The following is a 25,603-nucleotide window of genomic DNA, read 5'->3' on the forward strand; positions in this document are numbered from 1 at the left end:
GTCAAGACCCATTGCAGAGGAAATAGAACTAATGAATACTCAAAAATGGTTTTTCATCTTCACACTAATATAACCATGAATTCATGTGAAAGTTCTGAAAGCTTTATTCTTCTTTTTCTGGATATGGATAAAATAACAAAATAAAATAAAATAAAGAGTGGTTTTCATGAATGACAGAATGAGTAGTAAAACAAGAACAAAGATTTAAGAACATTTCAGTACCACTCATGGTCAGATTCCTGGGCCACACTCCAGAAGAAAAGCAAAGCATCTGTAATGACACCTGCATACTACTGAATAGTGGCATGTCCATGGCATTTAAATCACAGCTGGGTATTAACTGTTTTGAAAAAAATAACTTTTTTCCAGGGAAAACAGGGAGCAAAAAGTAAAGAGACTTGCATACTCATAATGAGAACATATAATGAATTCTGTATGAGCATTGTGGTGGACAAGAATTAGGTAGATGAAACGCTAACATGATTTCTTTCTCATATAAAATTTTCCAATCACTCTTGTCCGGCTAGGAATGAAGTATAGTATTGCTGAGATAATTAATTCCTAGAATTATACACATATAATCATTTAACATGACCAGTTGCTGAAAATTAAGGTGATGGGTTTCAACTTAGATGATTTTTTTCTTGAAACAATAATAATCATGATTGAAAAGACACTTAGCAAGTTTTGTTTGCCCTGCCACTTAAATTAATGCCACCTTTGTTCCCATTGCTTGTTCCTACTGTTGGCTATTTGTAGCATTTCCACTGACTTGCTCAAAACCAAAAAAGGTTCCTACAGGAAGAGAAATATTCAGTGTGATAGAAAGATCTAATATGCTGCACAAGTCTGATTTTGATTGTCACTATGAATTTATGCAGTAAATTTTATTAAGTGGCTGTTGAAGAGAATGGTTTAATTCCTCAGTGTTTCATTTACAGGGCACCACTACTGAAACAGAAATAAGAAAAAGAAGGCTGAGTTCTTATCAAATTTCCATGGAAATGCTGGAAGATTCTGCTGCAAGACAAAGAGCAATGAGTATAGCTAGTATACTTACAAACACAATGGAAGGTATTTGATATGTTCAGATAAACTGTTTATTAAATTTCTGCTAACTACACATGTTTTTGCTTATTTAATGGAAACTGAGTACACTCGTAATTTATATATACATGCCATTAAATTATTTTTATAAGCTGAAAGGATTGATCCAATTTAACTTCCTATAGGGGAAGCTGCAGATGTCCTGCTATTCATGTTCTAAAAAGACAAAATAATTTTACAAAAATTTACAGCATTCCAAAGGTTAATCTAAGTCTGAATTTAAATATAAGTATTTAAATGAATTCTTAAGCATTTTGTCTCACAGATGAACAATTCCTTCTACTGTGATGAAATTTCATTGTAAGTATTTTGTGGCATTTTCTTACATATCTTGTTGTCTAAGTACTCCACACATAAGCAAATATCTTCTATTCAAGGCTTTCATCAAACATTATTCATTCATCACTGTTACTGTTAAATTAAGTAGGAGTTACTGTTTTGTAACTTTGATGGTACCAACAGTGAAATGGAAGAAAATGTTGTTTCCGATAGAGAACGGAGTTGTTCTGCTAGTTCTAATACTGTTCTATTTCTCAGTTCATAGGCATATTGCAAATATATATGACATTTTCAAGCAAGGCTAACTGTTCATTTTTTAAATAGAAAAATGAGCATTATTTATGTTAGAAATAAGCAAACATTATAAGTACATGCACCGAAAGAGTGATATATATAATGCTGCACTAGTGGCTCAGTGAAGTGGTAAACACAATTTTTGTAGCTCAAATCAAAATACATATTTTTCACATACTTAAAAATTTTCTATTTTATGAATCTTATACATGTGGTCACTGATGGGGCATCATGTTAACTTTTACCAACCAAAATGAAGAAAATGAAACAAGATCTTTTGATTCCCTGTACTGTCATTTGAAAGAAACAAATGTGTCTCTTAAGAGATGTCTGAGGGGATTCACTCTTTAGAGATAATTGTCATGGTTCGTGGGTTTTAGGGAAGATTGGATAGCTGATGTGAGATGTTCATTTAAATGGTTTTTAAGCAAGAGTTTACAGATATTATTATTGAACTATTTATTATTATTATTATTACTACTATTATCATTTTTCAGAGCTTGAAGAATCCAGACAGAAATGTCCCCCATGCTGGTACAGATTTGCAAATACTTTCTTGATCTGGGATTGCTGGAGTCCATGGTTAAAAGTAAAACACGTTGTCAATTTAGTAGTGATGGATCCATTTGTTGATCTTGCTATAACTATTTGCATTGTTTTAAACACCTTGTTTATGGCCATGGAACATTACCCAATGACCGAACAATTTAGCAGTGTCCTTTCTGTGGGAAACCTGGTAAGTGGTTTCTCATGCAGTTTGATCTAAAAGTACTGTTTTTTCTAAAAGAAGAAATGTGTAAATGCACTGTGCTGGCTTAAATTTATTCTATTTTTTTTCTTTTAATAAGCAGTTTATAAATTGTATTTATGATTCTCCTAAACAAACTGAGTTTTCTGAAGCTGTAAACTTTCATGAGTCTTTTTGGTAACTACTGAAATGAAATAACTGGATATGTTTGGAAATGTAGCCTTCACTCAGCAGATTTGATTTCTTGATATTTACCTTGGGGTTTTATCTTTAAAAGGTTAAGGTAGATTATCTAATTTTTACTATGATGCTGATATTCCCTCACAGAAAATATTTTTGTTCTGTGAGAAGTTGATGAAACACTGATATATCAGAATTTCACTTCTTTTCAGTTAAAGTAAGTTTCCAAGAAAGGCATATTTCTTGTTAGCAGGATATCCTTGCCAATTTATGTAACTGAAAAAAGCTTTATAAACAAGATTATTATTGATTCTCTAATAAAAAGCACACAGTATTTTTAAATCTATTAGTGATAGCATTCCTGATTTTCTTCTGATCTGGAGATTTACAGTTATATTCAATTCTTTTTGTGAGCAGATACCTAAATGTGGCATCACACATATGTATTTGCTTCTGATACTCATGAAACAGAGGAATGAACTTTGCACATGCTTGTTTCAGGGGAGGACTCATACATTTTTAGTTGTACCCACCCCAAGTAACTGCAGATAGTTTACACAGGAGATGGATTGACTCCCACAGCATGCAGTCCTGAAAAACCAAACCTACTGAGTCTTTTGAGTTAATAACACAAGAACATCAGTTTTGAATAGTCTGCTAATATTTGAATGGAGCAGTAATACATTTCTCAGCCAGAGTACTTTTTAAAGTTTAAACATTTTCCATAGACGTATTGGTAATATATGTCTATGACTTTAAAAAAGAAAACAGAACTCAATATAAACTTACTGACAAGAAGTTTTCTTTCTCCTGGACAAAGCCTTAGGCTCTAGCATATTCTAATGTTCCACACCAATATATCTATCTCCTAATATTCCTAAATTAAAAGCTGTTTACAATTGCTATGTTTACATACACACAATGTATGTAAAATTAAGTTTTGCTTCCTTACAACTTGGTGAAAGAACTAAGAACAATCTGGATAAAGAACTAAAGCAATGCAATTGCAAAGCACATCAGTTTATATCAGTAGACTTCTGATTCTAAAGGAATAGCCTTTGAGTGTTGTGAACAATATTCATATATTTTTAGTGGTTTTTACATTATGCTCTAAAATTTCTTTATTATGCTGTATTTACTAGTGATCACTACTCATGACAAAAATGTCATGCTGGGATGAACTCTGTACTTTCAAAAAACAAGATGTACTGATCATTTCACAGCTGACACCTTCAGATATTTCAAGTAACATTTTCACCATGTAGACCTTTTCATGCAAGGAAATAGCTATCACAGATAATAATAGCTATTCCTGAATACTCTGTATCCTTACAAAAAGTCTAATGCAAGAAATTTCAGCTTCCACCCATGCACTTTGAGCTAAAAGAGAGACCTTAGGAAGCCTGACCCCAGAAAGTCTCTCATAACAATTCTGTTTAGACTGTGAGGAAGGATGGAAATTGCTGTCATTCATTTATTTTATTTTATTTTATTTTATTTTATTTTATTTTATTTTATTTTATTTTATTTTATTTTATTTTATTTTATTTTATTTTATTTTATTTTATTTTATTTTATTTTATTTTATTTTATTTTATTTTATTTTATTTTATTTTATTTTATTTTATTTTATTTTATTTTATTTTATTTTATTTTATTTTATTTTATTTTATTTTATTTTATTTTATTTTATTTTATTTTATTTTATTTTATTTTATTTTTATTTTTATTTTTATTTTTATTTTTATTTATTTTATTTTATTTTATTTTACTGGGAGAATTCTTTAGAAGCAGATCATATCAGATTAGGTGCTGGATGGTGAAACCTTTTAGTAGATGAACTGGAGCTGAGCTGCTGACTCATAAATAGATTCTTTTTGATAAGTTTATCAATTGTCTGCCCTCCTGTATCTGTCTTTTAATTGCTTTTAATTACCACTTTTATGTTTGCAGAGATACTTAGACTTATTACTATTTGGAGATAACAGTCATCTGCTTTATGTAGTAACAGGTACAAATAACAGGGACCAGAAATCAAGCTGGATTAGAAAAATTTGCTCAGATATATATGTGTCTCATAACAACTCAACTAATTGATTTTGTTTTAGGTATTCACTGGGATATTCACAGCAGAAATGGTACTAAAGATAATTGCTATGGACCCTTATTATTATTTCCAAGAAGGCTGGAATATTTTTGATGGTATTATTGTTAGCCTTAGTTTAATGGAGCTTGGTCTCGCAAATGTTGAAGGATTATCAGTTCTTCGGTCATTCAGATTGGTAAATACCTTAATAATTATATATATGTAATTTAATCTCTTCAGAAATGTGCTGATTAATGTAATAGTTACCAGTACTGTAAGGACACATTAAACACTTAAATGTCTCACGTATTTTTTCATATATCCCCAAGTTTCAATTTGATATGTACAAGTTTCAGGTGTTAGTCAAATGTTGTCTTTTCATATCAAATTGCCCTGTGGATATCCTATTATACTGATATCCATTGCCATCATAAGACTAAATGGTATCTTTTGAGAGTTTTGAAAACTTTCATTATACTTATTTCATTAAGATTCATCAAAGTTGAATATCTGTAAAAATATATATATTGTCAGTAGAATAAAGAATCATAACATTTTTTGTCTTTATACTATGAACATTATTTTGTGTTCCCGATAAAATCTCCAAGTATATCCTCTCTTCACAACATTTATTTTAATGGGCACTGAGAATAAAACATCTTTAGGATAAGAGTACTTAAATTGAAATATTGTTGACTTTGTACTAAATATATTTACAGCAAGTAGTATTCTACACAAACTAATGTAGAGGTAGGTTTAATAGAGGCACGAGTATCGTGATGTAAAGTCTGTCTTGTTAGTATTTCTTACGTTACCTGAAACTATGTTATTTCTGAATATATAGAGCAGTTATGTAGTTTATTAGCGCCAGCTACCACGGTACTCAGCTTCATGCACCATTATTAACAGACTATTCTAAGTTAGTGAGCATAATGTCCTGAAAGGACATCTCAATATCAACATGAAATTGTCACTTTAAAACTGCCCTTTAAGTAAGCTTATGAAACCCAATGTGGTGCTGAGAGTAATGTGGGATGAAGCCAGCAAAAAAGGAGTTGTGAGAGTACTGGGAAGAGTACCAAATTCTGCCTGTCTTTAGGAACTGAGAAAGTAATTATCTGTGAGTGGATGTTCAAAAATACCAAATCTAGTATAAACACAAAATATGTTCTTTTCTAAGATGAAACTCTGGACAGTACAATCCAGGGAAATACCAAACTCCATTCTCACTTTTCCCATTAAAATAATATTACTTGTTGTGAAGAAAAAAATAGTTTACATAAACTCAGTTCTGCTAAACACCTTGGACCTAGCTTCTCTTTGATTGTATGTGACTAGAACACATCTGGACAGAAGTGTTAGAATAAGCTGCCACTCAAAAGAGATTTTGTTGCAAAAATTTTAGCCTTATTTATTTATAACATGTTTTTATAAGCAATAGAGCTATTACTATTGATATTTAATTGTTTACAGTTGACTTCGGATATGTAAAATGGTATAAAAAATGAAGAATCTAATCTATATTTCAGTGCAGCACATATAGACACAACTAAGCAGATATTCTTCAAAAAAAACAAGATCTTTGGAAAAATCTCAGGAATTAAAACTACTGTATGTGTAAACAGTCTTAGTTGTTTGCTTTAAAATGTCAGGAACAGCAGGGGAAGCAGCAGACTTTCCCGTGCGATCTCTCAGACAAGTGAATCTCAGTTGATTTATAGATCTTATTGAATACTCAGGGAAAATTTCTCAATGCTAAGTAGTAATGCAAGTATTTTCAAAGAAATTCAGATACCCTAAAAGGAATAGACAGTCTACAGCATTTCATTCTTAAAATTCTTTTTGAAGATCCCATAAATATGCTACAATGTGGGAAAATAATGGAAGGTTTTGCACTTCCTATGTTATTTCCTTCTCAAAAATTACACAACTATTAGAATTTCCTAAAATGTAGTCTCTTAAAAAAGTTAAAATATTATGAATTTAAAATGTTTTTTTTTCTTCTTCTGAAGTATGTTTTGATCACACATCTTGATCTTACCTTTCCTTTCTTACTAAGTTCTGAAATTTAAATAGTGAACTGTCTTCATAGGTTCTAAATTTACAAAAGACAAATAGACATCAGCCAGAAATTACACATAACTGACATCATTACAGATGGTATTTGAAACTCATAACTTTTCATGAATAATGGCGCAAGGTACCTCTAGAACTGTGGTATAACTATTGGTTCCTCTGCATTTTTGTTTTTCAGCTTCGAGTTTTTAAACTGGCAAAATCTTGGCCAACTCTAAATATGCTGATTAAGATTATTGGCAACTCAGTGGGGGCTTTGGGGAATTTGACCCTGGTGCTGGCCATCATTGTGTTCATTTTTGCTGTGGTTGGGATGCAGCTATTTGGAAAAAGCTACAAGGAATGTGTCTGCAAGATCTCCAGTGATTGTGTGCTTCCACGCTGGCACATGCATGACTTCTTCCACTCTTTCTTGATTGTGTTCCGAGTCCTGTGTGGAGAATGGATCGAAACAATGTGGGACTGCATGGAGGTTGCAGGCCAAACCATGTGCCTTATTGTTTTCATGCTGGTCATGGTGATTGGAAACCTAGTGGTATGTGAACACTTATAAACTCTGATGCAAAAATGTAAATTATGTACAACTAAGAATATTTGTCATACTTCTATTTTGAAGAAAAAAAGAATATCTACTTAAGCTAGATTTTGGCTAAAAAAATATCATTCTCTTACCTGCTTTTTCACTCTAATTTCCATTCAATGACGTACTCTTATTATGGCTTTAGGAATGCACTAAAGTTACCCACTTAACACCCTACCATGGGAATGATTGAGCTAATTCATAGATGTCATTTAAATCCAAATGTTATCTAAACTCATCTTGAAATAATAAAGATTATGCTGCACCAGCTTATGAGCAGAGTCTTGTCTGAAGATTAAAAAGAACACACTGGACTTTCTTGCACTCATTGCAGATAATTTTGATACTAATACTTCTGACTTAATTAAAATAAAATATAATGTAGTTGTTATGGTAGCATATCTTGAATTTAAGTAATTAACTTTTTGCCCCTCTTTGGTGTAGAAATAATCCCCTATTATTTGCAGGGTGATTGCTCTTCCATCTTAAAAATGCTTCTAATTCAAAATTATTGAATAAATTTTTATAGAAAAATTTTAACTCAAGCTGTCAATTAGTGATGAAAGGTTCACTTATAAATCATTGTGAAAGTGTATTAGAAATCAGGATTATAATTGGTATGCAAAATTCATGTTTACACTTCAAAATTTAATATTCAAAGTTAATTCTGAAGTGCTTGGAAATTATATTTCATTATCTGTCAGAATTCTCTTCCATTAACAGCTGATTTTAAATGTTTTATTTTTGTGACATTTTGTGAATTCCCAATATTTGTGTCCTAGTTGTTCAGACAACTTCACAATCTTGACATTAGATTTGCAGAACTGTGAAAGTATGAGAAAATTATTTGTGATCGATAACTTGCTACTTATTTTTTCAGCATGAACTTCTGGATAAAAATATTGTTTCTGATTCATATTGTCACATCTTTCTTTCAAATATGTACTTATTCACTTTTGTTGCTGTTGTTTTTGTTTTTCCTGGAATTGTGAAGGCCTGAAGAATTAAATTTCAAATAGAGTAAAAGTGAGAGGTCTAACATTTAAATAAGGAGAAATTTATTACAGATAGGACTTGAGGTTTTATTGGAAGATCAGAGAGTTGTTTTTTTTTTAATCTTGAAATTATATCAATATGACAGAAAACAAAGTTTAGAAATAGCATTTTTTTAAAATACAGTGGGAGGAAGTTGACATAGGGTGCCATTTTGCCATGACAGCCTTTGGTGCCTTGTGGCCTCCACTTAATCCAAATATAGGAAAGACCACGTTGAAGTCTTTTCAGCCATTTACCAATCCATTCCTTTAATAACATGATTGTATACAAAGTTGTCATATATAAAACTGAAGGTATAAAATGATTTGTTGTTTGTGAGCTTTAGGGAAACCACTGCAATTTATTGGTGCTGACATTAAAACAATAATGATGCTTGAATTTCGAACAGAACACAGTTCTCAGGCAGTATTAGTGCTAAGATTATTATACGATGATGAGGAAAGTTCATTCTACTTTGAATTCCTTTGTAAGATAAAATAATTTTTTCTTCTTTGCGAAGTGGAAATGGAGAAAATCCAATTATAAATAATGTAATTATTAGTAACTGAGATTAAAGTGAACATTTCATCTTAAAATATTCTTTCTACTCTTTTTATGACAAGCTTTATACAGTTTAAGAGACAAGTCTAGAATTAACAGAATATTACAGTTTCATGTTATAATCCTTCAAACAGTAGTTAGGAAATATAAGTCAGTTATTATAGCATTAAGTGATGTAAGTTTATAAAATAAATGCACCATAGGAATCTATCTAATTTTATAGGGTGATATTTTTTATATTCTACTTAACTTCCAGTTGATTCCAATTGATTCTTTCTAAGAGATTTAGAAAGAAGTGTTTCAAACCTCTGATGAATGTGTATAGCTTCAATTTTGAGGGTTTTTGTTTTTTTTTTTCTTCATTTTACAGTTCCAACAACCATGCTACATCAAGAAAAATAAATAAATAATTCAGGAAGTAAAAAATGTTTAGATGTTACCTTTTGTGTTTTCATCTTCTGAATATTGACCAAGTCCAGTAAGGAGAGGTTTTGTAATGGGGAGTACTATTTGTTTATCTCAAATTAGCAAGTGTGAATGTTCTTCAAAACAATCTGTGCTTTTTTACACTATTCTGTAAAAATATTAGCTTATATGCATGTATTTATTATATAGCTGTATTTTCTCATCTATTAGGTTCTGAACCTGTTTCTGGCCTTGCTACTAAGCTCCTTTAGTTCGGACAACCTTGCTGCTACAGATGATGATAATGAAATGAACAATCTCCAGATCGCAGTGGCAAGAATTCAGAAGGGAATAGATTATATTAAAAAAAAGATACAGGAATTCATACAAAAAGCCTTCATTAGAAAACAGAAAGCTTTAGAAGAAATCAAAGCACTTGAAGAACTAAACAACAAGAAAGACAGCTGCATTTCCAATCATACTGCTGTTGAAATAAGCAAAGATATGAATTATCTAAAAGATGGGAATGGAACTACCAGTGGTGTAGGAACAGGCAGCAGCGTGGAAAAATACGTTGTTGATGAAAGTGATTACATGTCCTTCATAAACAACCCGGGCCTCACCGTGACAGTGCCAATTGCTGTTGGAGAATCTGACTTTGAAAATTTAAATACGGAGGAGTTTAGCAGTGAATCTGATATGGAAGAAAGCAAACAGGTAGGAACTTTTCTGTCTTAACCATTACATTGTAGTCCTGCATTTACATATTTGTCTATTTCATATCTAGTGTTCTTCAAAATACTGTTTCATCCCTTGTAAATATATTTTTTGTTATTTTAAATAAATACAATTCAAACTAAAAGAATGTGCTATGTAACAGTACACTAAGAATCCTTAGACTTTACATTCCTAATGCTCTGTTTATTAGCATTTGGAAGATGTATCATATGGTTATTTATTTTACAATGTTTTAATGCAGTTCTAGGACTAGCACACATTTCATAAAACATCCTTTGTGTACCTAATTGTGATCAGGATTTGTGGAATAAGATTATTATAGAAGGCTAATGTACAAGTATATTGTTTTGCATATCTAATCAAATATAAATTTTAAAGAAAATGCATTTTTTTTCTGTAGTTAGGGTAGTTTTAAGAAAGAACCCTGAGGCATGATAAATAAATTATGCATTTTGAATTATCTAATTTTTTTTGTGAGTATTGATTTGAGGTTCAGAGAATATGTCTTTCTGAAGTGCATCAATTCAGACATAGGTCAGTGTCACAGTAAAGCAATATCTCAAAGTTGTCCCAGAGAGCACACTAATATTGTAGTATATATACACATAAAAGCATTTTACATGAAGGTATTATGCTATTCTTACTGTGCAGAGACAAATTTGTTCTAAAATACAGAAGCTAGGTAGCTCATGTACCTGTAAACATGGTCTGGTTATCAAAGTATTAATGGAACAGTTAATACACTGGAGTGATGACCAATGATAAATTACTAAATACATTAACAAAAAATATATATGTGTATATATATATATATTTCAATGCTTTTAGAAATAAAGGAACTGTGAGATTTAAGGGGTCAGGAACATTGGATAGATATGCTTTCAATTATATCAGTTACTGGGATTTCATCAGGAAGGTTATTAATATAAAAGGGTCTGTTTACCATAAAGCAAGCTCTTCTATAAAGAAATCCTGCATTCATGTCTGTATCATAGCGGTAAATCTGCTCTATTTTCAAAAATGCTGTATTCCACAGCAGTACCAAACTATATCACGTCTTTAGTGGATAGCCATGATCCAGTTACAGTATGCTGTTTTTCTTCAAAAAATAGAGTAATATAAAAAGTGTGTGTTCATTTGCAACAATAAAGGTTACTCTGCATAATAACTGTAAGATTAAAAGACAGATATTCCATCAAGTTGCTCAGTTATGAGACAAATATTTTCAATATCAACTGCTTCTATGGTGTAGCATATAAACTGTCATGAAAATTTCAGAATATAGGAGAACTAAGAATTACACAAATTATGAGCCCAACTAGCATCATAAAGTAAGCTTTCAGAGAGACTCTGAGAGCTAAGTGTTTTTCAAATAAGCTGATGTAGTGAAGGTTGTCTTTTCTAATGACCTTTTAGCAGTGTCTTCTAACTCTTTTGTTATATTCTGATGCTATTTCTTTAAACGAATCCTCAGTCTAAATGTTCTGCTTTCCTTGTGGTTAATTTTGAGAAATACAGTAATGAATGCCTTCATAATAACTCTGCCTTAAGAAAATATATGCCTAAAATTTTTCAGAATATGTAATTTTTTCAAAAGTTTTTATTATGCATTTGAAAGTTCAGAAGGTTTTGAAAAGCTGTGGTTACAGGACAAGTTAGCCTCAGCAGCAGAGTTCAGAGGTTGCCATCCTTATCTGTCTCCAGATTCCCTAACAGTCTTCATTACCATCTCTGCTACAATGTATTTACAGGGCATGTCACTTGAGCAATATAAATCAAACAACATTGTCCCATAGGTATTATTTCATTGTTTCTTCTTTAAGATAGATTGAATCGGTCAGTTTAACAGTGCACCACCATGTGGAATAGATGAGGAGAAAACTAAATGCAACTAAAACTCCTTCAAAACAAAGGGTGTAAGTACACCGTAAGAAAAAGAAGATAGTGATTTTAAGGTATTTTCACAAGTCAGTTGCTCTGTTCATTCCCATCTCTACTTATCTCAGGCATCACCCGTTTTTCTTCTTCTAAGGTCATTCTGAACTTCCAGTACTATGCTAAATCAAAAGTGATTTTGCCTTTTTTAATGAACTTCAAAAATACCATGATGTCTCCAGGAAAAGAAACCAAATCCAAATGCTTGTAAAAGCAGCACGAAAGTGAAAATTACAAGTGTCTGAGGAAAATCAACCAGTAAATGATGGAGTATATGTATGTTAAGAAATTGTCAAGAAATTTTCAACAGGGATAAAATAAGTTTAGGGCATCTGTAGAGCCTTAAGATTTCCATAGAGTTTCATGGTCACTACCATTGCAAAGCTAGATCAATAGTGCTTCCCTCAAGTTCAGCTCACAGAGAGCTGTCTAGCATGTCATGTATATTTGTACAGTGAAAGAGTATATCTGGTATGTAGCTAATGAATGGTAGCTAATAAATAGTGCTTTGAAAAATGTGAATTTTGTAGTGATTTTCAGTTCTGTTGTGTATTCTTTATCCCACTCTTTCTTGATGATTTTTAGAGAAAAGATTAAGTACTTCTATTTTACTGTGTTCATAAAAATGCACCTGCTTTGGTAATACATGTACAGTTCTTCTGGTGTGTGACAGGAATTTAGCAGAATTCCTAATCTTATTCCACCAAGTCAACAGAACTGCCTCCTGCTGCCTTCTGATTTCCTTTTAAGGGAAATTAAGACTATATTGCTTCAGTGTCTAAGTTACCTCTTTAGAAAAGCACACCATCATTTGCTTTATCTCGCTTCTCAAGGGATATAACTGAGACAACATTCCTGGCTGGAGGAGGGCTGGTCTGCAAAAGGAGGGGTAAGAGATGTGGCAGAAATCCCCTGCCTTAGCTGCGACAGTACTTAACACATAAAATTCCCTCACAAGATATCCCCTTTAATGATTGGTTTATTCATTTATTTATATTTTTTGCAACAGAATTCTGGGAAGCTTGACCTGTGCAAGAGCTCTAAAATAAACTTTTATCTTTGTATCTTCTTGACTGCTGCTGATGTTAAGAGCAGAATGATTACTTTATATGTGTCATGAATAACAGGTCATGATAGAGGCAGGGGGTGGGAAGATGCCTATGATAAAAATGCCTCAGAAAATATGACTGTGGGACTGTGAGAAATAAATGCTATTTTTTTTCTTCTTTTATTATTTAATATGTTATGAAATAACTCTAGCCACTGTCACTTTTGGAAAGTTGATTGATTCCTTTATATTTATTTTTATTTTTATTTTTTCTTCCCTGTTTGTAAAAATACCTGCTAATTTATTTGCCACTTAATAAATAACTTACCTAATTTTCCAGAAGGTATTCTGGAACCTGGTTGTAACTTCCAGACATAAACAAGATCTTTCTAATAGATATCACTACAAATCTAGGGAAGTCTTTTTGGATGTAATGCTAGGTTAAAAAAAAAAAAGCATGTCTACTCAGGAGAATTTGACTACAAGGTCATATTCATCAGGATAGCCTGGCCAGAAGTCAAATCCACACAGTTCTACTATAGCTAATTCCCAAATAAGATAGCAGTTTATTCATTATTTGGAGAAAAGCTTTTTCCACAGGCTTCAGATAATGCAGACTTATCTTCACTGTACTTAACTGTGTAATCAACATTTACTTGAGATATAATTTGTTCAAGAACTCAGAACTGTGTCACAAGCGTCACGTTGAAGGGCTCAGGATAAGCAGTGGAGTGGTCTAACCAAGAAGTGTCTTCAACATTTTTGATCTTTTTCATATTGTACCTAAAGCTGTGCTTTGTCTCTCCAAATCTACTTTGTCTTTCAAATTACATTTGATTTCTCCCAAGACACATCTTAACCTATACATTTTTTATCTCTTATGTCGTCAGATTCAGAAAAGGCTTTTTGTAATGAACTGACGACATATACTTGAAGTTACCCAAGTAGCTATCTAACATGGTGAAAGCTCAGGTTTTTTTATTGTCTCAACACCAGACACATTAGAAATTAACCTGTAGTCTTAAGTAGACATCACACTTAGCATCATTTAAGTTAATGAAAAATGTCTTTCTTTTTATGTATACTATGCTAGAGTATTTGTTTTGTAGCTTACTGTTTGCATTTGCATACTTTACATAGAACCTAAAACAGTCTAAAACTAGAGTAAGTTATCATGAAAAACTGTAACATCAAGTACAAGTGGATAATGGAAAAATAAATATGCAAAACTTGAGAGTTGGATGAGAAAGAGGATTTATTGTTAAGACATTAAAAGTTACCACTTATTTTAGGATAACCGTTGCCTGAAAGTAATTGAAAGATTTGATTAAAGAAGGATTTTGCCAGTACCTACTAGAAGAAAACAGAGGTGCAATAGCCAATGAGATAAAATAACAAATTTCTGTTCTGAAAATAAGATATTCAAGACAACTAATTTTAAAAGTAATAAGAAAATGAGAAGTAACTAAAGGGGATAATTTGGTGTTTTTTAAATTTAACTTGTGGGTGATGTTTCTATTACCAAATATACCCGCTAATCATTGATGTAAATTGAATCTGTTAATATTACCAGATATTAGACTGCTAACTATCATGTTTTTGTACTATTTAATAACTGCATGTTACCTCTGAATCACAACTTTCTGAACAAAGTTTTGGATTTCAACATAGAAAAGTAATTTTAAAGATGCTCTTCAGCTATGTAAAGCTGGTTTCACAACTAAAGAAATATCTGCAGACTTTTAAGGAATATCGGCAGGCATCTGTCATGTGGAATTCCAAAATATTCTTCAACATCTAATCTACTAACCTTTCCAACCCAAGAAACAGCATCACTAGTACCTTTGTGACTAGGTAAAATGAAAAGACAGAAACAAAGTTACTGTGTGCCAGAAATTAAGCATTGCTGTGGGGCTTCAGTGAGTTTCTTAGCCAAAAGTTACTCAATAGTTATTTGATCTTTGATGTTTTTTGGAAGATTTTTTTTAATCACATTTCTTTTAAAATATCCAACCACCTAAATTCCCCCTTTCTACAACTGACCAAATCAGTGATGACAACTTCTTACGTTAGACATTTTGTAAGACAGGGACAAGTTTTTTACTTTCATCTGTAAGTTTCACCAATATTATAAGAAGTATGAAGGAAAAATGGGAAGACATATAACTTCAAAGTATATTGCTTACTGTATGTACTTTTTTTTCAAATAAAAGACATAATCACATAGCCAGTTAAATGAAAAATGAGAATGTTAAACTAAAAAATAAAAAACCTTTAAATTTTCATTAAGATGCATTAGAAGCACTTAATAAAAACTAGTACAATTTCCAAATCTGCGAATCATTACTTTAATCATTGCATTTTTATTTATGAATCATAATCTCAGAGTGCAGATTACTTCGTCTAGTTTCTACATTTCTTATCTCTCTAAAATAAACTTACAAGCTCTGTAGAAAGGTTTGTTAAGCATTCCAGGTGGTATGTATTTCCCTTTTTGCAAGCTGACCATAAACTATTTAATAACTATGTTTTAATTGTGTTAAAGCCATACTTGAATTAGAAATTCCAAAAAGCAGAAAACTAGAGATCCTGTGTCTTGAACTTCACTACCTACCATTCTTACTTCTCACAGGGGTAAAACCAAGCTGGAGTAATCAAGAATGCAGCTCTGGTGCTTTTTAACCAGGTAGAGCAACGTGTCACCACTTTCACACAGGTTACCTAAGCAAGTTATACATATATATGTATATATATATATAATCACTTTTTAATGGATTTTGATTGGCCTGCATGCTATACAGCTATGTTCCTTCCCTATCCATTGCAAGATGGTGGAAACATGCACAGCTGCTCTCTGCTGAGTCATGAGACTCACATCACAGCATGGTCAGGTGGGACTGGCAACCCCAAAATACGTTTTTTAACTCTGCTAATGATTTTTCTGGATATTTTAATGAAGTCTTTAGCAATAACTGCATGTTCTGCAGGTTTTGAAGTATGGATCATAAAAGTACTGGAATGTTATACTTTAAAGGGGCCAAAGAAAAAAGGGAGCATGCACAGTTTTTAAAAAATAAAAACAACCCTTTTTGATTCAGCCCTTATAAATGTATATATTTAACGAAATATGCTAGGTCATTTATCTAATGATTATTGCCGCACTTCAGGTCCTTAATGAATGAAATTAATGAATACAATTTAAACTATTGCAGTAGCTTGCATAAAAAATACACTGATATATTTTAAAATCTGCAATGCACTGTAATGCAAATCCTCAAGATCCATCAACGACATTCTATATTCATTTGGGCAGTGCATATCTTGAGTTTTATAAACTGCAAGAAGAGTAAACAGTTTCATAATTGCTGAAATTATACTTAGCAAAGAAACCCTGTAAAATAAAATTCCCAGTGTGTGCCATTCAACAAATAACTTTTTCTTAACGTTTAAAGTCCATCATAAACAGTGATATTTTTGAAAGTCTTTCACAATAACCAAGTCTGTTACTGAGTTGGCAGACTTTACCCAGAGTAAATGAGAATAATCATAGAGTAGTCAGCACTGCTTTTATAAAACTATATAAATATACCCTAGTTGTTTTTTCATTATGAGTGAATATAATGTCCATTACAGCATCATTGGCGGAGACTTTGGGAATAGGATGGCAAATGTTACACAGGAATTAAAGTTATATGGAGCTTCAGATTTCAAATAATCCAGGTAAAAAACTTGAACACAAAATTTTTTTTGAGGTTGAGATTTCAAGTCCTACAGCTGGATTCAAAGTTGTTACATTCAGGCAGTCTCACTGGCTTCAAAAGAATAACCATATCGCTCCACCTGTACTTCTGTGTAGTGTGATCTATTGACATTATATTGTAGTATAAATTTTTCAGTGATACCAACCAAAATTCATATTGCTGTGTATTCTGAAAAGTCTCAAATTTAACTGATTAATTTTTAAACCAAGATATGCCTCAAACATCAAGTAAAGCTCTATGGAAAGAGTTTTTTAAAGTTGTTTGCCTAATATAAAAGTCAAGTATAAGATTTGTGATTTAAAGTTAGTTTAGAATCTCTTTGGAATCATCAAGCTCCATTATTTTATATTTTATCACTCGATTACAGTGCAGCTTTAAAGATTCAAATGATAAAACTACATGGCTAAATTACTAAAGGCAATTTGTAATGGCTGAATCCCTTTATTTTACTGTCACTTGAATCATGAAGCAGTTTGTAAAGCTTAAAGTTTTTGTTGCCTGCTCTTGCTCTTATTGAAATCTAGAATAAAATCACATGAGAGCAAGACTGGGTCTTAAGTGAATGCATTTTCTCGTAATTGGGCACATTAACATGCTGTTGGTCAAAGCTTGTTTTAATGATCTAAGCTGTTGAAAATAGATGCACTGCTCTAAAAGGATGATATGGAGGCTGATTATATGTATGTTTAGCCAAGTGTTTGGGTTGGTGGTTAAGCTTTTTTTTGTTACATTTTAAACAATAAGATTTATGATACTATTTTCTGAAAAATATAATCCCATTGAGGAAGTCTTTTTATTTTATTTCTTGTGTGTGATTTCCACAGCCTTGCTCAGGCTTCTGCGCTAGAAAAGCATGTTGTTTTGCTGACTTAGGCCTTGAGAATGCTGCATCATAAGCAATTGCTTTCAAATGTATCCTTGTAAAGAAAAATATGGTATTGTATCACTGAAGACATAAATAAGCATTTACAGGGTATAGCATATTCTAGAGGCTGATAAGCACATGTGAAAAGAAATGGTGAAAGGAATGTTTCTTGAGTTTCCTTAGTTTCATTAGTTTTATTGCTAGGAAAAAAAAAAAAAAAGTAGAATATTAAAGTCACCTTATTTAAAATTTAATGGTTCTTTCCTAATTTAGGGACATGGAGCAAAGAAGAGCAGTTTTAGTAACTTCATGGTATTTTCAATAATTCGATTGTTGAGGGAATGCTTTATTTGAAGAAGGATTAAGAAAATTATAGTGTTTTGTTTTACTGTATATAAATTGCAATTCTGTCACTTGTTTTTTAGCAGCTATGCTGACAGGACTATCTGAAACACAGATGGCATGGGAAGAAGCCATTAAAGAATTGACTACCTTTTAATTGGAACTCATATGGATTAATTATTTATGCTCACTGTGAACTTTTCTCTTGCTACTATTAAGTCAGTCATTGATTTAATGTTGATGGATCAAGCCATAAATGACTTTTTCTAACTTAAATGTGGCAGATTATTGTTCTCACAATATTTAGGCTTTATTTAATGAAGAAACTGCCTATAATTTCTGTGACAATTTCCATAATCTTTTATTTCTTTCATTACCATGATATATAAGAAAATTGACTTATAAATCGTTTCCTTTTCCACAGTAGAGTGCATTTTGGTCTGTAAATGTAATACAGAAAGCAAAGTTTCAAGTATTTTCATTATAAAAAGCACAGATCATTTTGGTTCAGTTACTGCATGACCAGCAGTAAAATCATTCAGTTATAGCCAATACAGCAATAATTGTTTTATATACATAATTTTTCAAAATCTTAGTAATAGTGCAGTATGAAAAGGGAAACATGATACTTACATGTTTACTAAGCATGAACTAACCACTGGAAATATCAAAATCTCAGTGTATTTTTCCAAATCTTTTCATACTTGTCATGTGATTTTCCAGGTATGACAGATCATGGTATTTGGAAAGGGAAAGAGTGGCTTTCAAACTAATACAAGTGTGTTTGTCAGAAATCTTTCCATTCTGCAACAAGTCCTTTATTTTTGCTCACAATACTGTTACAGCTATGTAAGATGAGGTCTGATTGAATCCATATTTAACAGCCCTGAAATTACATATCACCTAGCATAAATTATTTTTAAACATAAATCATCTCGTGTGAGTTGAATATGAAAGTGGAATTGCTTACCAAATTATATAAAGAGATGTGTGCCATTTGCTTCAAAAAATCTCTCAGCTCCCATTGCATTTTTCTCAAGGGACTTGGTTTGAACTAAATAACTAGTTCCAATTTGCAGCAGGGTCTCTGAAAGACAGAATACATAGTATTGCCATTTTAAAAAGTTTTCATCTGCTATTTGAAGTAATATAATTCAAATCATCTGAATGAGAAACATGCTGGTATCGAGAATTCTCTCACAAGCTGTAGAAAAAACTCTAACAAAGGTCAAACTTCATGATCAGACCTGCTTAGCTGAAAAGTATAAATATGTCAGTGATCAAATGCCTTTCTGTTACATCACCTCATAAACAACTCCAGTGTTCAGGATGCTCCTCTAAATTTCTACGAATTACTGCTACACAGTATAAACCAGAATAATTTCATTGTCATTTTTTTAATGTTGCTTTCTGATTACAAGCCTTATTTCACAATAAAGAAAATGTATTTTGAGTGAAAAAATTAATACATAAACAATATTGACAAATGAAAACAAGTTCTGTGCTCAGTTTTTTTTGCAATAATTGTATGCATCTGTAGTAGGTTTGTCCATTCTAACCACTTTTTCTTAAAAGAAGAAAATTATGGGCAGTCTTGCACGACTGATGAACAGTTTGTCCTGATCCAAATTTTACTTGGTAAAAAGATTTATGTAATGTGAGCTGCTCTGTTGGAATTTTTGCATCTGTGAGTGTTTTTACCATAGTGAGAACTATAGTCTTAGACTATATACAAATAGTAGAATGACAGAAAAATTCAGGATGGAAGGGACCTCAGGAGGTCTCTCAGTATTTTCACAGGAGATCAGATTTCAAAGAAGAGATTTCAGAGATATTAATTCATTCTGTATGAAAAAAAAAAAAAAAGAAAAAGATTGGAGAAATTTAGTATGGAATTTACAACTCTTTCATTCAGATATATTTTAGGTTTTTGAAAATGCCATCTGCAGTGGACATACAGATAACTTTGGGGATTAATTTGTTTAGTTCATTTAGTTCACTCTGTTAGGTCATTTATTGCAATGTAAAATAGTATAGCAAAAAAAAAAAAAAAAGAAAATAGCTTGGGTGTGGTATCAGTAAGATCTCCAGTTGTAACATCACTGAGCCTTGAATGCAGAAGTCATATACATGAAAAAGGTTAGTAGCTAAATCATATTTAAATGTTCCCTCTGAGAAGATAAACAGAGGAATAGAACTATACAACATACACCTTATTACTGTGGTTTTACTTATGCGTATTTATCAGAGTAAACATTCTGGTTTTCAAAAGTCAGAGAGTGGCAAGATTTGATTCAGTGTAATTTTTACAGAATATGTATCTAATGAGAAAAAATTGTTCTGTGGAACTTTACTTGCAGAAACTAAATGCATCCAGTTCATCTGAAGGGAGCACAGTTGATATTGCCCCTCCTGGAGAGGGAGAGCAAGCAGAAATTGAACCTGAAGAAGCTCTTGAACCAGAAGCCTGTTTTACAGAAGGTTGTAGAATAACTGTTGACTTAAGAGATGTATTACCAAAATACATTATTAGACATATTTAAGTTCTGGACTCTTTAAAATCTTTTGGAACTTTGTGATCCCTACAATCAAAAGAAAATGCTCAAAGCCTGGAATGCTGGAAATCAGATGCCAGAACAAGGTTTCTCTGGGCTTTGAGTAACTGTCTACCTGACCACTGCTTACTCCTTGTAACTAAGGAACTTAATTAACTTTTCCATTCTTAAAATGCATTTTCATTACATGAAAGAGCCCTAAAAATTTGGAACTTCATTTCTGTGAGACTATCAACAAAAGGAATGATTAAATATCAATGGTCAAATATATGAATGTGTAGTTTACTCGTAATTACATCTACTATTGTCTAATCCCTTAATGACGAAGGTGACGGAGCACTGGCACAGGCTGCCCAGAGAAGTGGTGGAGTCTCCTTCTCTGGGGATGTTCCAGACCCACCTGGACGCCTACCTGTGCAACCTGGGCTAGGGAGCTGCTTTGGCAGGGGTTGAACTGGATGACCTCTAGAGGTCCCTTCCAACTCCTACAATTCTGTGATTCTGTGATGCCAATTCAAATTACTAATTTGTCTAAATTCACATATTTGGCATCCTATAGAAGAGGATCACAATATTTATTAAAAAAATTAGAATACTATAAATTAATTATTGCTACTAACAATTTTAATACCAGAGTAATTATTTACATAAGAATGATTTGCTTTTAAATCCTAATATTTCTTAATCTAATGCAGGTTGTGTGCAGAAATTTCCATGTTGCCAAGTAAGTATAGAGGATGGCAAAGGAAAAATCTGGTGGAATCTTAGAAAAACCTGCTACAGCATAGTTGAACACAATTGGTTTGAGACTTTCATTGTCTTCATGATTCTTCTCAGCAGTGGAGCACTAGTAAGTTAAAAAAAATGCACATGCTGAAATAATTAGATGTCTTTTCATCAGTAACAGCAGAATTCAAACTGCATCAGAAAGGTCTATTTTTATTTGAACTATGTATTACCTTTATTCCACAATTTCATACCAGTTTTTAGCATGTCTGTAAAATGATTTGAGTACAAAGAAACTCTGTTAACAGTGAGTATACAGCTAAATATATAATTTCAAGCCCTTAATTCCTTCTGGGCTGTGTCATTCCTTGGACGGTGCTTACAAAAGACCATAGACAAACTGGAGCATTACTTCATTCTGCTGTTGTTTTGGAGGCAGGAGGTAGCAAAAGAAACAAAAAAATTATTTTTCAGTAAGATTTACATTACCCACCTTCCCAGCTCTGTTGAAGGTGAACAACTGCTAACTATCAATGTGCATAGTATAAACTAGAGCAAATACACTGCTCTTTGACTATTAGACAGGAGTTTGATTGATAGAGGATTAAATGTAATCTCTCAAACTGCTCAGATCAGATTTTTGTTTGAAAGAAGTTGTTGTTTTTTTTCTTTGTGTATGTGTGAACATTTTCTAATACAACAGTAGAAAAAGAAATCATGCTTTCAGTTTGTTTCTTCTTTCAGTAGTAAAATAGGATATATATGTCATTCAATACACTTCACTGGAGAAATCCCAGGCAAGGCTGAATAACGTTGCTCGAATTTGCAGCATGGTTATAGATGAGAAATAGGTAAAATGAGAGGACACAGAAGAAAAAGGGAAAGATTATGTCTCGGCTGCTTATTTTAATCATTTATATTCTGTGAAACATTAGTAATACTGGAATATTTTTTTTACACAGGCTTTTGAAGATATATATATCGAACAGCGTAAAACTATCAAGACCATGTTGGAATATGCTGACAAAGTTTTTACATACATTTTCATTTTGGAAATGCTTTTAAAATGGGTAGCATATGGTTTTCAAATATATTTTACTAATGCCTGGTGCTGGCTGGACTTTCTGATTGTTGATGTAAGTATGTATGACTCTAATACTGTAAACCTCACTACAGTAGTATTCTTTATGTTGTAAAGTTTGTTACTAATAAGTAATCTTTTTACTAACATGCAAAAAAAATTCTCATTGTATCTGGATGTGTTGTTTAAAGTAGGTTTATATACCCAGAAGGAAAAGAATCACTGGCCATCAGTTTGCTAATTCTTATTTGAATGTATCAAACAAGATTTTATGAGAAAATAAACAACTAAAAACTATTTTTAAACCTTTCAGGCTATATTTGTAATGGCAATTTCTTCACATTAACTTATTCTTTAGCAAATAAGACACCATTTTGTGCAAGTTTCTTCTACAGGCATTGAGGTTTTGCAACTGAAATGGTACATATGATCTAGATTTCACCTGAAGTCTCAGAACTTCATCCCCCAAAACTATCCTGTTATCACTATTACTAAAATAAAAAACAGTGGTTATTTGCTAAAAAAAATAGTTTTAATTGGTTGACAATCTGCAATAGTTGAATTAGCTGTGACTTGGCAGGGTTTATGGTAGAAGAGAGTACAGGGTTTCTTGGCTGTCTTCCCAGTTCTGATATACTTCTGTGCAAAGGCCTTGCTTATGGTGTCATAAGGGATCAAAGCTGGTTTTACTCGCAGAGTATTTTGGTCCCTTGCCTTCACACATTATCTGACCCAGTTCATTTGCTATACATATCCTCAGTGTTTAACTCAGAGATGGCGTCTTAGGGCAAATGTCCATTTCTGGACATGTATATAGTTTATGCTCAAATGTAGTTTCTGCCTATACTACTGTATTTCCTGAGAAATCTGGATAAAATTTGGATCCATAAATAGTTATTATTTGTGAACATACAGTGGAAATGTCAGATTTTTTACAAGAGAGAAAAAAAGCCCCAACCCTTCCTAAACTGGCCCATAACTCAAAATGGAAGATGTTTTGTTTTTTTTTTTACCTGTCCACATTGGTTTGGTTGAGCTCTTTCCTGAAATTAGATACTAGTATTGAGTACTGTAAACAGTTTTCCTAAGAGGATCTTGAAGATGTAGACAGATACTTCTTTCCAGGATTATGTTAAGAATGGAATTTATTTTAGATGAACTACAACTCATGTTTTGATTATTCTTTTTGTAAGATAAACCTAATCTGATTATTCTAAGCCATACTCCATGGTTTCTTAATAACAGTTTAGCCTCAGAGATGCTGCTATCTGAGCAGGCTCTCAGAGTTATAAACATCATAATCACAAGTAAAGTAGCTAATTCTGACAACTTTTTCCATTAAATTTTAGAAACAAAACCATAAACAAATGATATCAGAATCTTCTACTTTTGAATACTTATATTCAGTGTTCCAGAAAGTGTCAAAAAACTGCCAAAGGCTAATTCAGCAATTATTTTAGCACAACGAGAACCATGTTTGGAAGAAATTTATGAACTCATGTTACCTACATATGGATCTATATATGAATAGGATCTACACTCTTTAGTGGAGAGATTAAGCAGGCATGATTCAGCAGCATTCTCCAAGTGAGAACAGTAGTGAGCCCTTCTTCATTACAAGTGACTAAACTTAATCAAATTGTTTAACTCCATCCTTTAAAATTATTCAAGGGTAAACACTGATAGTCCCTCAGGGTTTCGACCTTTAATATCTTACATACCTAGCTCTCATTGCAAGAAATAGCCACAGCTGCTTTCAGTTGATGTGATGAAATTAGATTTACAAAAAAATTACACCAAGAAAATGTGATTCAGCTCTGTCAGTTAACAGCAAAGGCAGATGAGCCTGGACACATCTTACTTACATCTTAAAAACTCCAGTGCTTGTAATTGATACAAATGTTTCTTATAAGTAACATAGGAATCTACCATTCCATTTAATGGGCAAAATCTTACTGTCTTACCACCCATTTCTGTACAGCAATTTCTGTACAGCAATTTTAAGAACGGTAGGTTGAAGTACGGAAATGAACATTTGGGGGGTATCTTTTTAAGCACTGAAATATGCCTTTTTTCATTTATATGTTTTCTGTGCTTTTGGTGGTTAAACTGAAGGAAAACATGAGTAAAGTAGGATATTTCCTCACTCATGTCTCTAAAACAGTCAAAAGTAAGTGAATGTACTTTTTTTCATACTAATACTGCTTAAAATCTGTTCTATTTGAGAAACACATATTAATTGCTCCTTCCTAGCATGGATTAGTTTGTAATAGAAAATTCATTGAAACATGAATCAGGAGCTCACTATGGCTGTAGATCATCAAACAATTACTTTTATAATGCTAGCATCTGTTAGCATCTATCAGACAGACTGCATGTTTCCTGTACTTAGAAGAGTTTTTGAGGAAGTTGACCAGCAAAGGAGAATGTATCGCCTCAGTCAATATATATTTCATAAATACTCTGGCTATTGGTTCTATTATATGCTTCTTATTTAGAAATAATGTATTATTAAACATTTTCCTAGTGAAGATAGATACAAATAATGTCAGTATTTAATCTTGGTATATTCAGAGCTTTAAAGTGCTCGGAATGTTGAATTAAGGTTCAACATTCCGAGCACTTTAAAGCTCTGAATATACCAAGATTAAATACTGACATTATTTAATCTTGGTATATTTACCAATTTTAAACTATGACTATGACTCTTCAGGTATTTCTGATGACTTCGTCTTTTACCAAGACTGTGCTTTCATCTCACTATTAACCCCTATTCAACTATAAGAAATATTTCATAGCATATTTTCCTTTTCCAAACATGCCTCCATATAACAGAGGAAATCATGGGATTTCTTCCATTGATCACTGATTTTGAGCTCTCTTCCACTGATGTTTCTGTTGATGTTTCTGTATATTCAATTTGTATTCTTTTTTAATAAACTGTAGAATGACCATTTATTTCTTTTTATAGGTGTCATTGGTTAGTTTAATAGCCAATGCTTTGGGCTATTCTGAACTTGGTGCCATTAAATCGCTTCGGACATTAAGAGCTTTAAGACCTTTAAGAGCCTTGTCGCGATTCGAAGGAATGAGGGTAAGAAAAAGTGAATGAGATTAAATTAATCTATGAATACACAAAGTAATGTAGAATTATGAGAGTTGTGTTTCCTACAAAAAACACCAGAAGAATTCAGGGAAAAA

The 25,603-nt window shown here is 32.2% G+C and overlaps 1 protein-coding gene across 17 annotated transcripts in view; it reads left to right on the forward strand.

Moving 5' to 3' along the window:
• Positions 1 to 25,603, forward strand: part of LOC136058028 (sodium channel protein type 2 subunit alpha-like) — a 53,304-nt gene that overhangs the window by 17,081 nt on the left and 10,620 nt on the right. For 12 of the 17 annotated variants that reach the window (XM_065751194.1, XM_065751196.1, XM_065751199.1 and 9 more), the window contains 9 exons: positions 942 to 1,074; positions 2,178 to 2,416; positions 4,717 to 4,890; positions 6,949 to 7,305; positions 9,583 to 10,068; positions 20,401 to 20,521; positions 21,291 to 21,445; positions 22,284 to 22,457; positions 25,374 to 25,496. In XM_065751194.1, coding sequence (XP_065607266.1) covers positions 942 to 1,074; positions 2,178 to 2,416; positions 4,717 to 4,890; positions 6,949 to 7,305; positions 9,583 to 10,068; positions 20,401 to 20,521; positions 21,291 to 21,445; positions 22,284 to 22,457; positions 25,374 to 25,496 — 1,962 coding nt within the window. Of the gene's footprint in view, positions 1 to 927; positions 1,075 to 2,177; positions 2,417 to 4,716; positions 4,891 to 6,948; positions 7,306 to 9,582; positions 10,069 to 20,400; positions 20,522 to 21,290; positions 21,446 to 22,283; positions 22,458 to 25,373; positions 25,497 to 25,603 lie in introns of all 17 variants that reach the window. The other 5 variants (XM_065751210.1, XM_065751209.1, XM_065751207.1 and 2 more) reach the window with 3 other exon arrangements.

Source organism: Cyrtonyx montezumae, unplaced genomic scaffold (assembly GCF_038088225.1).
Source record: "Cyrtonyx montezumae isolate F1298 unplaced genomic scaffold, pur_monq_1.0 scaffold_7, whole genome shotgun sequence".
Lineage (NCBI taxonomy): Eukaryota > Metazoa > Chordata > Aves > Galliformes > Odontophoridae > Cyrtonyx > Cyrtonyx montezumae.